Source organism: Cololabis saira, chromosome 19 (genome assembly GCF_033807715.1).
Source record: "Cololabis saira isolate AMF1-May2022 chromosome 19, fColSai1.1, whole genome shotgun sequence".
NCBI lineage: Eukaryota > Metazoa > Chordata > Actinopteri > Beloniformes > Belonidae > Cololabis > Cololabis saira.
In genome coordinates this window covers 32688461-32707645 of record NC_084605.1, presented here as the reverse complement: position 1 = coordinate 32707645, position 19185 = coordinate 32688461, and the positions used below count along the sequence as shown (strand labels likewise).

The 19185-nt window shown below is 38.3% G+C and overlaps 3 protein-coding genes across 10 annotated transcripts in view; 2 read left to right on the top strand and 1 right to left on the bottom strand.

Annotated features, from left to right (window-relative positions):
• Positions 1 to 565, bottom strand: part of vti1a (vesicle transport through interaction with t-SNAREs 1A) — a 128253-nt gene extending 127688 nt beyond the window's left edge. For all 5 annotated transcript variants that reach the window (XM_061707852.1, XM_061707853.1, XM_061707854.1 and 2 more), the window contains exon 1: positions 395 to 565. In XM_061707852.1, coding sequence (XP_061563836.1) covers positions 395 to 488 — 94 coding nt within the window. In that variant the 5' untranslated portion in view covers positions 489 to 565. The remainder of the gene's footprint in view (positions 1 to 394) is intronic.
• Positions 566 to 784: 219 nt separating this feature from the next.
• zdhhc6 (zinc finger DHHC-type palmitoyltransferase 6) lies at positions 785 to 6413 on the top strand. 4 transcript variants are annotated; one of them, XM_061707666.1, is made up of 11 exons: positions 785 to 853; positions 1883 to 2444; positions 2598 to 2689; positions 2968 to 3127; positions 3232 to 3390; positions 3903 to 3956; positions 4568 to 4735; positions 4974 to 5015; positions 5316 to 5464; positions 5568 to 5614; positions 5771 to 6413. In XM_061707666.1, exons 2-11 carry the CDS (start codon positions 2178 to 2180, stop codon positions 5869 to 5871), a joined length of 1239 nt encoding a protein of 412 aa, XP_061563650.1. In that variant the 5' UTR covers positions 785 to 853; positions 1883 to 2177; the 3' UTR covers positions 5872 to 6413. The 4 variants fall into 4 exon arrangements, with proteins under 4 accessions (XP_061563650.1, XP_061563652.1, XP_061563653.1 ...); XM_061707668.1 differs by having other exon boundaries at positions 837 to 858; XM_061707669.1 differs by lacking the exon at positions 785 to 853 and adding an exon at positions 868 to 1099 and having other exon boundaries at positions 5319 to 5464.
• Positions 6414 to 8352: 1939 nt separating this feature from the next.
• Positions 8353 to 19156, top strand: coasy (CoA synthase). Its single transcript, XM_061707897.1, has 10 exons — positions 8353 to 8537; positions 10025 to 10760; positions 10856 to 11070; positions 12507 to 12638; positions 14064 to 14253; positions 15090 to 15154; positions 15258 to 15342; positions 16416 to 16513; positions 18091 to 18237; positions 18334 to 19156. Exons 2-10 carry the CDS (start codon positions 10097 to 10099, stop codon positions 18391 to 18393), a joined length of 1656 nt encoding a protein of 551 aa, XP_061563881.1. The 5' UTR covers positions 8353 to 8537; positions 10025 to 10096; the 3' UTR covers positions 18394 to 19156.
• The last annotated feature ends 29 nt before the right edge of the window (positions 19157 to 19185 follow it).

The following is a 19185-nucleotide window of genomic DNA, read 5'->3' as shown; positions in this document are numbered from 1 at the left end:
TGCATTCATTTTCAATGGCTTTTGTCCTTAATGGCTTTTTTACCCCTTACATTACTTTCACTTTTATACTTTAAGTAGTTTTGAAACCAGTACTTTTGATACTTCAACTTCTACAGGAGTATTTTTAAACTCTAGTATCTATACTTCTACCTGAGTAATGAATGTGAATACTTTTGACACCTCTGCAACTAAATTACGTTGTATTGTTTAAAATGGCAAAACTATGTTAAACTGTTTAGTGAGATATACATTTTTTTAAGAACGATGAAGTAGTAAAAGTATGATATGACACAAGTTTCAGATGTTAAATGATTGTTCCCAGCTCAGACTTGATAGCAACCTGTTAGCTAACAAGCCAGCGACGATAGTGTTGATAAATGCAAAAACGTCTTACCTCCACTTAGTTTAGGAATTTTTCCAACTTTATTGGTTATCTCTGCTGTGAGGGTTCCAAAGTCCTGCTCGTAAGTCTCAAAGTCCGAAGACATTGTGGTGAGTGGGTTTATTCAGAGAAATAGCTCTCTGGTTGACAGTTAGCTGACAACAACAACAATCCTCCAACGGAGATACTTCCTGGAGTAGCAGTAAAAAGTGTCCGGAAAGGAACTGGACTTCGTCGCTTTAAAAAAATAAAAGTAAAAAAAAAATCACAGGGTCTCAGTTGTGAAAAAAAAACATCACCAACTGCTGTGCTGCTCAGGTGTGTAAGTAAAATATTTTAATCGTTGAGGTGACTTAAATTCTTCCACTAATTGCAAAAATATATTCACAAGTGACAGGGGACTGGTTTCCGAGGCGCACGTAGGAAGGTTCCCACCGTGCAGGAAGATTTAAAGAGAAAACCAGGGGAATGGTCAGGTTTCTCATTTAAAGTGACAGCTTTTTAATCAACCCAGAAAAATTGTTACAATGTGTATAGCAGACAGCATTTCTTATAGCTTTGTATCCATGTGTCCTGTTGGAGTCTTGCTTTATTTCCAACATTAGTCTTGTTAAAGCTACACAGGCTAACCCCGTCTGCTAACCGGTGCATCTACTGCTAAACCGTTTTGGATCAATTGTTGCGTTATTAATCATGACACTGGCTGTTTAATCAGAGGTGCCCCGTTTCTCTGATCTCTCTTTCTCTATATATATACATATATGCAAGTGGCAGAGACTTACATTTAATGTCACTATGTGTTTATTCTAGGTTCGAGTTAGCTAGCTTGAACAGAGCAGCTAGATACGCTTACTTTCAACCCAAAATGTTAGTAAACTTTTTTTTCTTTTCAGATACTAGTTTTGTTTCTTATGTGCTAGAATACAGTCAGCATAAGTTGCCCTTAGGTGTGTGTAGATGTATAGAAATAGAGCTAAGAGTGTCACAGTTGATAAACTGTACAGGACTGTCTCAGAAAATTAGAATATTGTGATAAAGTCCTTTATTTTCTGTAATGCAAAAATGTCATACATACTGGATTCATTACAAATCAACTGAAATATTGGAAGCCTTTTATTATTTTAATATTGCTGATCATGGCTTACAATTTAAGAAAACTCAAATATACTATCTCAAAAAATTTGAATATTCTGGGAATCTTAATCTTAAACTGTAAACCATAATCAGCAATATTAAAATAATAAAAGGCTTGCAATATTTCAGTTGATTTGTAATGAATCCAGAATGTGTGACATTTTTTTTTTTTTTTTTTAATTGCATTACAGAAAATAAAGAACTTTATCACAATATTCTAATTTTCTGAGACAGTCCTGTATATAATACAGGAAGACCAAAGCATGCACCACATGACAGCTAACATTGTGCTACCTTACACATTATTATGATTCTAACACTTTACGGCACTTGTCATGTTTTAACATTTCTCTATCTTTGTCACAGATGGGGACTTTGAGTCTGACAGAAGTATAGTGTTCTTCAGAGATTGGCAGGAGAGGATGCTGCTCTTCCACAAGACAAGGATCAGTGGGATGCAGAGATCCCATGTCACTCCAGGCCAGGACGGTTACTGCTTGTATGGAAGATGAGAAAAATAATATGTGCGTTGTGTGCGCCTCTGATTTTGCCAGATAGCAGGGAAAGAGTAGCGCTTTGAAATTGGCTTGATCTATTTCAGGAACTCGACAGCCAAAAAATATCATTTACCTTTCCCAAAAAAAGAAAGAGGGGAAAAAAAATGAACTTCCTGTCAACCTTTGTGGCATTTGACAACCTTCATGAGGTTCGTAGATTGTGCCACTGGGGTCCAGTCATAGCACTGTCTGTCATTGCTATATGTTCAACTATGGCAATTGTGGACTCCATTATTTGGTACTGGCCACTAGACACTACAGGAGGCAGCATTAACTTCATCATGCTCATCAACTGGACTGTCCTTATCCTCTACAACTACTTCAATGCTATGTTTGTTGGACCTGGATACATTCCTCTTGACTGGAAACCAGTAAGATTTATCCTGTGTTTTATTGATAATTCTTGGCAACAATGTTTGAATAGGTTGGGGCTGCATTACATCACCAAATAGGTGTAATGAAACCATATGCTGTCTTATAAAATTACATCAGGCTTTTGAACTTTTATTTGAATCCCTAAACAGGAGAGTCAGCAAGACGCCCAACACCTACAATACTGCAGACTGTGCCAGGGGTACAAATCCCCCAGATCCCATCATTGTCGAAAGTGTAACAGGTATATTAGGAAATCTAAATTTAGTTTTCCGCAACAATTTTTTTTTTTTTTTTCTCAAACTGAACTAATTGATTGAGTGGATGATTGAGTTTTTTTCGTAATTGTAATTATTGTACATTAATAATGAGCTATGGCTTTTTTTATGATCTATATCATGTTCTTTTTATAAGTTTTACAAATTTCATTTTCTATGTTTAATGGGTGTGGCATCGCTCTATATCCTCCAAAGTTTATTGAAGTCCCCCTGCTCTCTCTGCCCCTCCGACTCCCTCTTTTAGGTGTGTAATGAAGATGGACCACCACTGCCCCTGGATCAACAACTGCTGCGGCCACTTGAATCATGCCTACTTCACCAGCTTTCTGCTGCTGGCTCCACTGGGATGTTCACATGCTGCCATCATCTTCATAATGACCATGTACACACAGCTGTATGAGAGAGTGAGCAATTCCCTTATCTCATGAAAACTGACTTTTGGTGGCTTTGTGTCTCTGCTCCTTAAAGACTCATTGAAGTTGTTTTTTTTTTTTGTTCTTAATTGCAGATTTCATTTGGCTGGAGTACTGTAAAAATTGACATGAGTGCTGTTCGTCAGTTCCAGCCCCTCATGCCCTTCAGTGTGCCTGCTTTTGCTGCCACACTTTTTGCTTTAGGCTTGGCACTGGGCACCACTATTGCAGTTGGTATGCTTTTCTTCATACAGGTAGGACTTCCTAAAAGGTTTGAATAAAGTGATCCCATTTTGTGCAAGTTGTTGTTTGTTGGAACCTTACCATATCATTTTAGCTTTAACAAATATTTTGTGTGCACATTCAGTCCCATTACCATTGTGGTCACTAAGAGTTGAAGACAAAATATGATATACAAGTAAAAGTCTAACCTGTCACTATAATAATACTACTATTTTGATGATAATGCCATTCATACATACATACAGTTTTTCTTACTGTGTTTGAACATAAATGTTGCACCTCATTTGTAAATCACTTTGAATTTGGGCTTCTAATCGAGATATTCATCTAAGAAATGCATCATAGCCCTGCAGATTCCTGCAGATACAAAATGGAGAATCAATAATTAATTTGAAATATCTGTAATTGGGATGTTTTCAGTACATTTTAACTAAGGAGCAATCAGTCAGGCAATAATTCAATTTTGTTTAAGAAAATATGGGTTTACTTAAAATCTGATAATCAAAGATTGTGTCTTTTTCAGATGAAAGTCATTATTCGAAATAAGACCTCGATTGAGGCCTGGATCGAGGAAAAGGTCGTAATATCTTTCATTTACATTAAACTTTGGTCATGAAATTTTGTGTTAATGTTTTTGTGTTAATGTTAAAAAGTTAGCACCCAGTCTTTTAATTACTCTTCTTCTTTGTAAAAATGTACACAGAAGATAATAGTGGGTCTTAGTATTTGGGCAAATACAACCTCAGACTAACAATAAAGGTTCATTTTTTTTCTTTCTCCCATCATTTATTTAGAAAAAAAAACATGATTCATTAGCTTGTAGATCCACGATCAGCAGCAATAACTTCGAGTTGTATCCTGCATGACTATATCAGTCTGTCACATCGTTGTAGAAGAATTTAAGCCTGTGATGATTAGCTGGTATTTAGAAAGCTTAGTCTGCTGCTGCAATTTTCCAATGTCATGGATATTCATCATAATAATTAATAAAAAGTGTCAGAATTACAAGTGGAAATCTTCCAGGCAGAACTGCATCCATACTGGCTTTCTAAAATGTTTACATACACAACATTTTTTTTACATACGACTAAAATGGGGGGTGCATGAAAGATTAGATCAAGAAGGATCTGTGTTACTCACTATACTGATTTAAGACAATTAATACCACTATATGCTCTGTTTTACTAGGCCAAAGACAGAATACAGCACTACCAAACAGGAGAGGAGTTCATCTTCCCTTATGACCTCGGCAGCCGGTGGCTGAATTTCAAGCAAGTCTTTACTTGGTCAGGGACACCCAAAGGGGACGGCATTGAATGGCCAGTTCATCCCAAGTGTCACCAGTACACCTTAACTGTAGGTTTTTTTTTGGGCTGCTGAACTGATTAATGTAAATGTTGTTGTTTCTGTTTTACCTCATAGTGTTACTTTGTTCACTGACACGTCTCCTTGTCATAGGTTAGTATAACTTGAGTAAGTCTCTCTAAGACAATCCTATTCTCAGTACATTTTTTATGTTTAGCATTTAGGTAAATGTTACAGTGTTAAAAAATGGTATTAACGTAAACTGTGTTGCTCTTTTCTTTTTAAACAGATTGAGCAGCTGAAGCAGAAAGCTGATAAACGAGTGAGAAGTGTAAGTACCTGCCAAATAAATGAGTACAGTTGTCGTAGTATATCTATCTATCTACCGCATATCTGGCGAGTCAGTCGGGCAGATTCAGTCGACTGTCATGCATTGTGATTTTTAGATACACTTCATCGTTATTGGAGGGAAATTTGTCTTTAGCTCTGATGCTGGACATGTAAATACCCTCTCAGTTACAGAACTGTAGATTAGAAAAGTATAATTAGGGCTGTTATAATATAAGAGTTCATAAACACAGATGGTAATCATCTCAGTAGAATAACCAGATACTTTGTTTGACTTGGCCAGCAGGTCCAGTACCAGGCAGTGGAGGACTACAGTGGGGCTTGCTGCCCTCTTAACAAGGGTCTCCAGACCTTCTTCAGAACCCCCTGCACCGAGGAGCCCAGGATCCCCCTCAGGAAGGGGGACGTCATCCTGGCCACCCGGGGCACCAAGTGAGCAGAAACATTCATCTTCATGGAGTTGTTTGATCTTGAATCGGACTGGTGAAGCGAACAGTTATTGGTCTGTAAAATATTTAATGTTTTATCTTTTTAGATGGTGGATGTATGGAGACAAAACTCTGAATGATGAGAAAGCGAAAGGTGAAATTAGATTTTAATTATTTACTCATTTATTTATTTATTTATCTATCACGGGCAGTGCACATGAATAAACCACACTCTTAATGTTCAAGAGCTGGCTGAAAGGTTTTTTTTTTTCTGTCATCATCCATTCTTTCTATTTTTTATTTCTTATAGCTGGAGAACGTGTACGGGGATGGTTTCCTAGGCGATGTGTGGAGAAGTGCCATTATGACACAGCTGCCAACGAAAGCACCAGCGATAAGAAAGTAAATTAATACATGTTCACAGGCTTTATGGAGGGCAGGGGAGTTGAACTGAACAGAAAGTGTCTGTCCATGTTCAGAAAAAATACGTCCAATTAAGTTTTCACACCTTTACCATCCAAAATGTTTCATTTTTTGATTTAATACTCTGACAATACAGTAGTAACTCACATTCCTAAGGCTACATTTAAATCTTTTTTGTGGACTTGCTGTCACATGTGTGGAAGAAAATGACAGTTTGTGTGAGTCTTCAGTTTGATTCCTCTGGCCAAAAGCAGAACCCAATAAGAGTCTTAATTTTCCAGAATAGTCAACAGGCTTTAATGTGACTCGTTGTGATTAAATGACTTTTTACTTGAATCTGTTGTTTTTACTTTTGTTGATGCTTTTTTTTTTTTTCTACTTATGCAACGCCTCTGCCCAGCTAACCCCCGGGGCTTCAACATGCAACTCTTTATACAATATGAAGATAACATTTAATTTCTTTTTATTATTTTTGTAGAGACCAGTTGTTGGCCTCAAAATATAAATTGAAAATAAAATTTTAAAAAACATACACCGTAAGAGTGGTTGTTTGTCTCAGTTTTTGTAATTGCTGTAAATTATCTTTTTTTAATACTTGTGAATGTCTCCAGTGCCTCAGGCTTAAGGAAATAGTGTTGCATGGTGATAACCGTCCTTGACATCAAAATTAAGCTTTTATAAAATTGCCTAAAAAGAAGCTGTAAATACAATTATAACAATTTTCAGATAAAAGTGACTTCTAAAGTCAATCACTGATTACACGTGGGTTCAAATTAATTACTGTTTGAATATTAAATGCCTTCTGGCTTTCTTGGTTCTTTCAAAGGTCAAATTCTTTAAATTGAATTTCTCTCTTTTCTAATTGTAGTTCATATAGACATCATAGAACAAAATGCCACATGTTGAAATTGGAAAAGTCAGTTCATCATACAATAAATATTAACCCAAAAACATCCGGGTTGCACCAAACTGTCAACATTTCAATTTAAAAACTCAGCCAACTGCAGGATTGGAGATTGAATCTTCACTTTATATAAGCTTCCACTCCTCATCCTGACAATCTCAAACAGCAAACTTTCTTGTGTGCAAAGTCTGATAGTTTGACACTTTTGCAGTGTTAGCCGGATGTCATTTCTTAATGATTCTACACACTTACAAGTATTTTTTCATACATCCTTGCCGATTGGGCCATCTCTTCATGTTGAGGACAGAGCGATGGTGGAAAGTAAAGTAGTCTTTGTATACAAATAATAAAACTCAGATGTTCTTCCTTTACAAGTGACACTAGGGAGTCAGGAATACCAAACACTGTATCCAATTACTTGATTAATGATTGAATGATCCTGTGTTGGACCGCAAGAGGGACCTTGAAAATACACATAATTATCACTCAGGCACTTGTCAATCAGTTGTTATTTTTATATTGGCATTCATCCACCCATCTTCTTTACCCTCCTATTCCTATTCAGGGTCATACAGATCTGCTGGAGCTTATCCAGGCTCTCTTCAGAAAGATTGTTTGCATATACATGAATACATATATTATTATTTTGTCAGCATTGTCACTGAATGTACTTTGAATCAAAGAAACAATAATAATAATACATTTTATTTATAATGCACTTTACATTACTGAAAATCTCAAAGTGCTTCAGTTTGATAATTAAAAGGAAACAGAAATAATAAAATCAACATAAGAGATAAAAGGGATAAAAAGTCAAGACATGGCAGAAAAGAGAATAAAACGATTAAAAACAGCAACTAGGGGAAAAAAAAACATTTAGTGATAAAATGCTTTGCTAAAAAGAAAGGTTTTTAGTCCTCTTAAAATTGTCCGTGGTTTGTGGTGCAATACATATTAAGTGTCAGCTGGAAGCTGTTTGATGATAAACCATCTCACCACAGCTTTTTTTGTAAAACTGCACATAACTAAATAGTTAAAACCACAGTTTTTACAATATATTGTACCATGTACTGTAGGATTAATTTTGAAAACTTAGAAGGTCATCATTTGAATAGTCACTGCTTTCTAAAGCTGTCAGATACATACATTTAACGGAATACTGTGGTATGTTTTTTAGAAATACAGTCAAGAGAAGATGTAAAATACTACACTAGAAATATGTATTACTGAATTACTACACACTATTACTGCCGCTGGTCACCCGCCCACCTGAACGTATCACACAGTTAAACCAATCAGAGTCCGTGAAAATGACACTACACAACCCCCTTCACTTGTAAGTGGGTCCGCTCCTTTCCCCGTGTATTTCTGTGTTTATTACTGTTGCGGAGCCTGGGATGAAAATCAAAATATTTCCTTGGCAAAGAAGTGACCCCGTCGTGCTTGAGTCATGTCAAGCATGAGGAGGTTGGGAGTACACCACCTGCTCGGGCCGCCCGTGGAGATGACTCTGGTGTGGGCGCCTCCCTTCAAACTCCGCCCTCGCAGCGCGACGTCGGCGCACCCCTGGGAGGTAATGGTGCGGACCCCACGACTTCCTCTGAGCTGTTTGGAAAAGAGTCTGCATGAAAACAGTTCCTCGTTGAAGGACATAAGACGAGCGATCAATTCAGCAAATATGTGGACAGCTGCACACGTCTATCGCACGATTAATCCCTTATTCCCCTCGCTTTAGATCTGCTCAACTGAGGTAAGGTGCTGCTGGATAACAAGTGTGAAAGATTTTCACTTCACGATTTCACAGTTGCTGTCTTAACGGGCCGCACCGCGTACTTTGGTTCTCTAATCAAGCCCGAAAATGTGTCATATACACCGCATCATTGGCATTAACAGCATTCTCAAATCATTATCTTTACTTTGGTTCAGTCTACTGTCGGTACGTTTTTCACGGCACGTACGTTGTAAATATAGCACTACATTCAGCAAGCTTTGAATGCATATACGTTCACCTCGAGACTCATTGTTTAATCCTCATTGGAAACCTACATACACTAATTTTGCACACAAATAACTACCAATAGGTAATTAAAGCTGAACTTTGAAATGCTTATAGGCAAGATACTTGCTACAAACTCGATATTCATGCTCAAAGCTCCCTGCTGTTTGATTGGTCAGCGGGCGATCGTTCGACCAATAGGAGGGTCGGGTTTGATTTTCCTCCAATCACGTTCGTCGTGGGCGGGGCCAGAAGCTGCTCAAGGGCTGATGACACTATTGCATGTTTTCTCGCTGCACACGCCTACGGGGTTAAAATGCCACTGTTACTCAGTTTAAGTGTAACCATGGTAACATATTAGCTGAAACGTCAACATAAGGGAAATGTCACAGCAGTGCAGCTTAACAGAGATTCAGAGGTGTCAAAAGTATTCACATTCATTACTCAGGTAGAAGTATAGATACTAGAGTTTAAAAATACTCCTGTAGAAGTTGATGTATCAACTCAAGTTTTTTACTCAAGTAAAAGTATAAAAGTACTGGTGTCAAAACTACTTAAAGTATAAAAGTAAAAGTAATGTAAGGAGGAAAAAGCCATTAAGGACAAAAGCAATTGAAAATGAATGTATCTTAGTATAATGCAAATATATTAAAGAACCATATATGTGTACTATTGAGCATTAACATGTGTTTCAGAGAGCAGGAGATATGATGACTAGTTGCCTATAAGTATTGTAATGGTGCAAAAAATCAAACTTCAGAGGCATGTTATCATTTATCCTAACCTTTATTGGAATGTACATCCAAGTTTAGTTGCAGGAATCTGAGGGAACGGATGTAAGAACAAAACTGGACAAGAACATCTGAAACAACCAAAACCAAATTCACTATATCCGGATGGAGCAATTTAACTGGATAGTTTTTTTTTAAAGGCCGAAATGAAATAGAGTAACGAGGCTGTTTTTAAAATGTAAGGAGTAAAAAGTACAGATAATTGCGTGAAAATGTAAGGAGTAAAAGTAAAAAGTCGTCTGAAAAATAATTACTCCAGTGAAGTATAGATAACCAAAATTTCTACTTAAGTAAGGTAACAAAGTATTTGTACTTCGGTACTTGACACCTCTGCAGAGATTGTAAACCATTCCATCCTTGTACCTCAATTTGTCCCTGAATGTGACAGAAGGCCTGGAGAAGTTACGTACAATCAGCCTGTTTTTGCCTTTGCTGTTCCATCTCTTCCAGACTTCATCCACCGCCTGACGGTGGTTCCCCGTGAGCTGAGACGCCTGCGAGTCCCAGTGACAGAGGACTAACATGTCCATGTTCAGCACGGGCATCCTTGTGCTGACGTCTCCTCTCCACACCCTCCCTTTACGCATCGCCCCCGTGCTCAGCTCGGCCGCTCAGCTCGTGGAGCGAACACTGTACGTTCACCTCCACCCTGGGTTGAACCTGGGAAGCGGGAGCCAGCCTCGGCCAGTTTTCATCCCACCGGTGGTGGACCTGTCTGCCATCATTAATCGCCTGTACAGCAATGCAGCGGATGTATGTGGGCATCTAGATGTTCGTGTTTTGCTGACTAATGTGCGTGGCCAGCCAGCTGCCTGCAACCCTTTCCCCACACCTCAACCCTTGTCGCACTCCCCCGAGGTGGTGCTAACAGACTTTGCACTGCAGGACCTGCATCAGTCCCATCAGGTTACGCAGTGTCTGGAGAGGTACACTGGTCACTGCTATGCCTGCAGGCCGGGGCTGCCGTCGGTGCTGCTTCACCCGCAGCCAGTGAAGCTGCAGGAGGAGAAGGAGGACACGATGAATGCTCAGGAAGAAGAGGCACCTTTGGAGACGTACAGTGACGTGGTGGTAGGGGGGACGTTTGATCGCCTCCACGGGGCCCACAAGACGCTGCTCAACATCTCATGTCTGCTGGCCGATAAGAGGGTCGTCATTGGTGTGTGTGATGAGGCAATGCTAAAAAGTGAGTAGTTCATTTAAAGTGTTTTGGAATATTGATCGATTTAAAAGAGAATCTGAAGCCAGTACTCCGTCACATCCTTTTCTCCCTGATTTTAGAAAAGGTGCTAAAGGAGTTGATTGAGCCATACTCTGTCCGGGTCCAGAGACTTCAGGAGTTCCTACAAGACACCAAACCATCACTGCAAGTGGAGATTGTGGCTCTCGGAGACCCCTTCGGAGTGTCTGTGGTGGACCCCCTGCTGCAATGCATTGTGGTTAGCGAGGAGACTAAAAAAGGAGGCGAGGCTGTTAACAAGAAACGCCTCGAGAATGTAAGTTAGGATGTGATCTGTCTTTCCATTGTTTTTAAGCTTATAATTTGATTATTTCTCCAGTATCACCAGTGAGGGATATCTCTCCTTTTAACAGCAAGTGGCAAAATCATTTTGATACAATCAAAAAAACTTTGATAAATGTTTATGAGATGTTTATGTTTTATTTTTAATGTCTTCTTTATTTTGTATTCTTTTAGAAAGCAGGAACTGCACAAAACATAAATCATAGTAGAGAGTTTCATGAGACATTTTGCCATTTCATGGACATTGTTAACTCATTTTGAATATGATTTTATTTGATTTATTTTATTTTTGTACATGTAAAAAAAAAAAAGAAACAACACTTCATGAGAAGTTTAAGAAAACAACAACAAAACAAAGAATTCCGTCCTTTAAAACTTGCTATCTTGATTTACATGTGCCAAAAAAGGAGTAGGAAGAAGTGTAAACTTATTTAGTCCTACCCCCATTCACTGATCATTTAACATGAATGGGGGTAGGACTGATGGCTGCAACATATCTCAAATAAAGATATGTTGGGCAATGTGAACAGGGCAATGTTTACCATGATGTAGTATCGCCTCCTCTTTTGACAATGGTCTGTAAACATCTGGGAGGTGTGGAGACCAGTTACTGGAATTTTACAGAAAGGAATGTTGTCCCATTCTTGTCTGATGCAGAATTTCAGCTGCTCAATAGTCCCCTGGCAGTTTTTGTTTTCATGATGCACCAAATGCTTTCTACTGATGAAAGATCTGGACTAGCAGGCAGGCAACTTCACCACGCTGTTGTGACGGATGCAGTTTGGGTTTAGCCTCATCTTGCTGAAATATGCAAGGCCTTCCCTGACAGAGTCATTGTCTGGATGGCAGCATATCGTCCTCTAAAAGCTCTATGTACTCTCAGCATTGATGGCACCTTTCCAGATGTGTAAGCTGTCCACATCTTGGGAACCAATGTGTTTTCTTGAACATTTTCCAGACTTTTTTGACGCAGTTTGTCGCAGATTGTTAAATATGGGTTAACCTTTGCTCATATTTATATCTGAGAGGCTCTCCCTATTTGAAATGCTGCTCTTTTTTCTTTTATACAGTCATGTTTCTGAGTTTTTGCCAGTTAACCTTATTAGTTCTCCTCCAGTTGTTTTTGATTTGTGCCAGTTACTTTTCCAGCCTTTTTTTGGATCTATACTGCTGCCATCAAGCTCAAAATGAGCTAATGTTTTCTCTTATATGGCAAAATGTGTCAGTTTAATGATTTTATATTTTGTTCATATTCTGTTGCAAATAAAAAATGGCTTTATTAGATTTTCAAATCACTCCTTTGTTTATTTACATTTTATACAGCGTCCCAACCTTTTTTGGAGAATTGGGTTTGTAGTTGACAAAATTCTACATGCTTGATATTTTTATGTCGTCTGTTTCCTAAACTAGGGCCTTCCAGCTCTCGTCCTTCACGAGATCCAGTTGCTTAAGGATGCCCACCACAATGAGATAGAGGAGGAGAAGATCAGCTCCTCCAGTTTACGCTCTCGTCTGCTCGGCACCCTCCTTACCCCGCCCAAAGTAGGTTCCAGAGCTCACTAAGTGTGTTTGTTTTGTTTTTCTTTCCCGTTTAACAGGAAAACATTATCCTGGTTTTAATTCAGTAGAAAATGCTCGTTTGAAAAGTTTAGGATGGTTTACATCGTACTTGCGTAGAAATAAAAATGAAATGCTCACACATCTTTTAACCACCACTCTATGGAGGAAACTGCTGCTTTATACAAATAAACAACTAAGCAGCTGCTGTTTATATTAGAGCAGCTAAAGGTACATCTTAACAAAAGCCATCGCAAGAGTTTGTAACGGCTTCATAAATCTCCTCTTACACTTATACTGTAAGATGTGCAACCTTTGGATACAAGACAGAAAATGTCTGATGGTTGTTTTAAGCTCTTTTTTAAAAGTCTTCAATAAAGTAGCCAAGCAAAACATTAAAAAACGTTAAACCCACCTGTCTGGTTTCTCCCAGCTATTAGAATAACATTGTTTCTCCGGTAAAAAGAAAAAGAAATACCAGCTTTGCAAATCTATCAACCTTTATTTGAATTTGGAGAAATCATTGAGAGCGATCCCTCATTTACAATGATGCCGAATGTACAACAACCGTAATAATAATAATTATACAAGAATAATACAATAAATATAAAAGAGAAAAATTAAAAACAATTACAAACATGGGTAAAATGGTCAGCAATTAAGGATTTGAATTGACCAAGCTGCACAAACGTTTCCAACTTCAATGCATGTTGCAAGATGTTCCAAGTGTGAGCCGCGCAGTAGCTAAATGCAGTTTTTCCCAATTCAGTCCGTGGACATGAAACTTCCAGCATGAGAAGTTTCAAATCAGTAGCTTTGCCACACGTCTTTGTAAAATTCCCTGCTTCAAATTATTCTTGTTTCTTTATGGATAGCATATGTATGTGTGAAATTTGTGTTGCACACGCTAACAAATTCAGGATAAAGAAAATAATCCCAGACCTACACATGTTGAGAGGGGACAGAGCAGCTCAGGGAGAATGAAGGTGAGAGTGATCTGATCTTCGGATGGCTCGCACATCCAGAGACACCTAGAGTGAAAGATGAAAGCGTATATGTTATGTAGGTGTGTATGTGTTTCTGTCAGATGGCAGATTCTGTTAAAGTTCACCGTAAAGAAAGGTGTCAGATTGCGTTTTTAAAAGTTGGATACAGCCATATTGTTGGCAAGTGAGGATGACGGGAGTGGACTCAGCTCAAGTGTTTGTTCCTATTTATATCAATATTATCTCCATATTTAGGCGGTTAAGGTTAGCAGTCTTGATTGGGGGGGGTTGGAGAGTCTTTGTTCTCCTTGCCGGAGAATATATTACATAATGCTTAATTACTTCCTGTTGTCACCTCAGCTTACCCTCTCATGTGTCAGCTCTGCATCCTTCAGTATTGTATTTCCTGTACTCTTTGTGCAAGGAGACGAGCCATCTTCCTCGCCTCCCTTATGTGATTGGACTGACAGGAGGCAGCGGCAGTGGAAAGAGCTCCATCGCTAAACAGCTGGAGGCTCTGGGAGCAGTCGGGATTGACTGCGACAAACTGGGCCACGAGGTGTACCAGCCCGGCACGGCGGCCCATCACAGAGTCCTCGAAGAATTTGGGTCAGGTGGGGAAACGCTTCACTGTCAGGAGATGATGTGTTTGTGAGGACTATATTATGGGATTTCTCAGAAACTGCCCTCTCGATGAAATAACGGAGGATGATACACTTCGCTGAGTGACATAATGAGCACACTGTCTGAAGTAAAAGGTCAACGTCGTGGTGACTCGCACATCACTGCTTTGATTTTAAAGTAAGCCGACAGTCTGACTTCTGACTTTTAAGTGTTCAATTGCCCTCCCATGTTAAGTCATTTAACAATCTTTGAAATGCTTCATCTTGCCACTGATGAAGGAAAGTTTCCCTATTCATGTTTGGTTTTCTTAAATCAAATAAAGAGGATTTCAGACTGGTGTCGGCGACTGCAGTTATTTTCTCAGATGCCTGTTTTGTGGCTTTTGACTTTTCACCCACCCATTTTATTCTAGAAGGGTAGGTGAGTTGAACGTTTTGATTGCCACTGTGTATTTTCATTATGCCACATTTCCTTTGTTGCATCTAATTCCTCCACTTTTGAAAAAATCCTCAGTGATTCTTAAAGAAAAAAACAAAAAAAAAATGAGTAAAATTTGAACCACACTGATGGAAAAAAAAAAATGAAATTAAGCAGGGATGAAGAGTTTAAATGAATACACCATGAAATATGAATATGTAAATATGTGCTTCTGCAGGAATTGATAATTATTGAAATAAAGAAAGCCATCTATGCTATACAATCATTATAAAGCATGATATTCAGAGGCATGGGTCGCCTGATTGCTTTATTGTTTTCTTTTAAATGTTACATTGGACAGTATATCTCCAACAGCAGTGAGTTGATGAGATCATTTTGTCTTTCCTAGAAATTCTGAATGAAGATAAAAGCATCGACAGACGAGCGTTAGGGAGGAAGGTGTTTGGAAACCAGGTAATGTCACGTGTTTACATAATGTTTCACCACATTACAACATGCCTCATGTTGGATTTGGCTGCGTACCTGCACCTCACCGAGGATGGTCTCTTTGACACAGGAGCGATTAAAAGCCTTAACCGGCATTGTGTGGCCTGAGATCGCTCTGCTGGTGAAGGAGAGGATCAGCCAAGCCAGAGAAGAAGGTATTGTAATACTCAGTGTGCCAATCGCAACACTGAATATGTCACTATTTGACCTTTTTAAAACATTAGATATTTTACTTTCTTTTAGCTGCAACTTCTTATTCATTGCTTACAATAGTGTATTTACAGCCTCGTAATTGTACTCTAATGCTCTACTAGAATAGGTTTACATGCTTTAACATTCAAAGTCCTATCATTTTATTTGTTTTCTTGTTTACTTCTCTCTGAAATTGTCTTCTTCTCTCTACCTCTCTATCTACAGGACTGTCTCAGAAAATTAGAATATTGTGATAAAGTCCTTTATTTTCTGTAATGCAATTAAAAAAACAAAAATGTCATACATTCTGGATTCATTACAAATCAACTGAAATATTGCAAGAATTTTATTATTTTAATATTGCTGATTATGGTTTACAGTTTAAGATTAAGATTCCCAGAATATTCTAATTTTTTGAGATAGGATATTTGAGTTTTCTTAAGCTGTAAGCCATGATCAGCAATATTAAAATAATAAAAGGCTTGCAATATTTCAGTTGATTTGTAATGAATCCAGAATGTATGACATTTTTGCATTACAGAAAATAAAGGACTTTATCACAATATTCTAATTTTCTGAGACAGTCCTGTAAATATACCATATATAAAATCAAAAATAGCTGAGAGCTGCTCATTATGTGTTTGTGCCAAATGAACTACTAGACGGGAATCGTGCAAATGTTACAGGGGGCGTTAAGTAAAGGGGAGGAAAAACAAAAAGTCCTTTTTAGGCATACGTAGTTTTCTAGTTAAGAAATCCCAACAAAAAGTATTTGTAGCCTCGTAGTTTGACCCTGTGCTTGGATGTGTGGGAAGATAACAAGATAACGCAAAGGAAAACACAAGGTACAGAAATTTGGTGAGAAAAAAACATATAACCTACTTGGCAAATAAGCAGAGAAGGTCAGTTGGTTAATGGATTGATGGTTACAACAGCCAAAGTTAATGGATAAACTGTTGCAAAGGACGGACTTTCGTCATGTTGTATGCACCTGGATCACCTTGCTATCCTCCCTGAAGTGAATGATTGTTTCCAGGTAAACGGGTTTGTGTGGTGGATGCCGCCGTTCTCCTGGAGGCCGGCTGGACAGACATGGTTCACGAGGTCTGGGTCACCATCATCCCTGAGGAGGAGGTAACGTTTGTCCAGCACAGTCCTCAACATTGTAGTTAATGTATCTCGACACAGAAGAATAAGTTACTTGCTATCTTGGTGCAGCACTTGTTTATGGAGCGTTTCCAAGGTTGTTTTTCTGATAAACTTTATACAGTCATGTGAAAAAGAGAGAAACAGCGTCTCTCTCACCTTTCATAACATATCAGGACATTAAAAAACATCATCTGGTTCTCATAGATATTAAAATGAGCTAAACATGGCCTCAAATGACAGCAAAAACATGAAATATGACACTGTGCTAGTGTTTCTTTTAGAAAATAAATCAAATCAGTGTCTTTATAGAAAAAAAAGAAAAAGGCAGGGACACCAAATAATAGCTTGATTCACCACTTTCAGAAATATTTTATTTATTTATTTTGTATTATTTTTATCCCGGTTTTTTCCCCCATTTTATCACCCAGTGCTCCTACCTAGACAGTCCTGGGCATTGCCATCCTCTACCACTTTCAGAAATATTTTAAAGTAATTATTTTCAATGTGGTGTTATGATTCTCTCATTTCATTTTGGAGGAATTTAGGTCAGTTTTCTTCATGGTATTGCTCGGTTCATTCATTCAAGCACAGCTCTCGTGAGATCCTACCGCAGCATTCCAGTCAGGTTGAGGGCTAGACTCGGCCACACCTTATTCCTTTCTTTTTGTTCTTTTCTTTTCTTTCTTTTCTTGCTGTTGTAGATTTTGAGGGTGTGCTTGAACTTACCGTCCTCTTGCATGATCCAGTTTCAGCTGAGCTTCAGCTGTCGGACACACTTTTATTTTTCTCCCAACAATACTTCCATATCCAGAAGAGTTGATTTCAGTAAAATGATTGCAAAATATCCGTAGTCCTGTGGTTTCAAAACAAGCACAGGTCATAAGCGGACCTGTCCACACCTCCAGTTCAAGTGTCATTTGTTTTACTTTAACACCTGCTAAGGATTAGATAGGTTGAGCAAGATGTTTAGTTTCCATTACGAATGGTGTCGGTAATATTCTGAATGCAGTTTCACGCTTTGAAACATTCAATGCATTACAATCTTATTCTTGTACAGGACTTCTTTATACTATACAGGACTGTCTCAGAAAATTAGAATATTGTGATGAAGTTCGTTATTTTCTGTAATGCAATTTAAAAAAAAAAAAAAAAAAAAAAAAGTCATATATTCTGGATTCATTACAAATCAACTGAAATATTGCAAGCCTTTTATTTTAATATTGCTGATTATGGTTTATAGCTTAAGATTAAGATTCCCATAATATTCTAATTTTTTGAGATAGGATATTTGAGTTTTCTTAAGATGTAAGCCATAATCAGCAATATTAAAATAATAAAAGGCTTGTAATATTTCAGTTGATTTTTAATGAATCCAGAATGTATGACATTTTTGTTTTTGTAATTGCATTACAGAAAATCACAATATTCTAATTTTCTGAGAGAGTCCTGTATTTTGATGTGTTGGGGGGTGAGGGGTGTAGCCACAACCACAAGGACACACCAGAGAAAGAGAATCCTACTTGAGTTATTCACCTCCCTCCTGTCTGGTTCTGTTTTCTCAGGCAGTGTTGAGGATAACCGAGCGGGACGGTGTGACTACGGAAGACGCCGTGCGCAGGCTGCAGAGTCAGTGGCCAAACAGCAAGCAGGTTGAGCACGCCAATGTAATTCTCAGCACCCTGTGGGAGCCAGCGGTCACTCAAAAACAGGTCAGAGGCCACAGACTTGCTTTAAATTGTCGGGGGAAAAAAAAAAAAAGGTGTGATTTTTGTGGTAAATCTTTGCTGTCCTTATATTGTAAAAAGGTGCTGAGAGCTTGGAATCTTCTTCAGAGGAGAATCCAGCAGAAGTCAGAGGGACTGTAGGAAGATGACTTGGACCTCTGCTGTATCAGTTCTGACTTGGGGAAAAAGTGTACGTCAGGCCCAAGGACCTGTGAACAAAGTAAAAGATCCACACGAGGATGTGCTGCCTTAGGAAAGAGGATGGTCATGATACTGTAGCAGAAAATGCTTTCACCCACAAATCAGTGCCTGACTTTCCACACTTTTAAACTCCAGTTCCGTTTAACAGATGCTTAATTTAAAAAGAAATGTTTAAAAAGACTAACTGAATCTAATAAAATCTTTGGCAGTCAGTCTGGAGTACTGGATCGGATAACGGTGCAACTGAACTTTTCTGTTTTTGAATGAACAGACTGCATCGAACACGAGATCAGTTCATCATCAACTCCTCAGCAAATGTTGAATGTAATCAGCTGGCAACATCTCATTTTTTGTCTTTAATTTCAATGTGGGACAATTCAATTATAGAATTGAATGATTTATTTGGTTTTGGGCATTAGGAGGAGGCTTTTAAATTTCCATCGATATTTAATGGGTAAGGGAGGCGTATTGTACTTTTCACTCAAAGTAGGAAAAAGAAAGTAAGAAAATATACTGATTTGTTAGAAGTGTTCGGCAGTTAGACTGACATGAAACTCATTATTCACTAATTATTAAATGAAATGTGTTTGTCAAGTTTAGTCAATTGGATGGATAAGTCTGACAAATAAATGTATGTGCCCAAGTATGATTCTTTACAACTGCCACTGGGGCTAACAAAAAAAATTAAAGTGCAATCCAACAAGTACAGCTTATCTCAATACCAGTTTGGCC

What these genes read in the sequence shown, in the direction of transcription:
- coasy (XM_061707897.1), top strand. Translation starts at nt 10,097, where the DNA reads ATGTCCATGTTCAGCACGGGCATCCTTGTGCTGACGTCTCCTCTCCAC. An exon ending in ACAAGAAACGCCTCGAGAAT is followed by an intron (nt 11,071 to 12,506) that starts GTAAGTTAGGAT and finishes TTCCTAAACTAG; the next exon opens with GGCCTTCCAGCTCTCGTCCT. An exon ending in CCATCATCCCTGAGGAGGAG is followed by an intron (nt 16,514 to 18,090) that starts GTAACGTTTGTC and finishes CTGTTTTCTCAG; the next exon opens with GCAGTGTTGAGGATAACCGA.
- zdhhc6 (XM_061707666.1), top strand. Translation starts at nt 2,178, where the DNA reads ATGAACTTCCTGTCAACCTTTGTGGCATTTGACAACCTTCATGAGGTT. An exon ending in TTCCTCTTGACTGGAAACCA is followed by an intron (nt 2,445 to 2,597) that starts GTAAGATTTATC and finishes ATCCCTAAACAG; the next exon opens with GAGAGTCAGCAAGACGCCCA. An exon ending in CATTGTCGAAAGTGTAACAG is followed by an intron (nt 2,690 to 2,967) that starts GTATATTAGGAA and finishes TCCCTCTTTTAG; the next exon opens with GTGTGTAATGAAGATGGACC.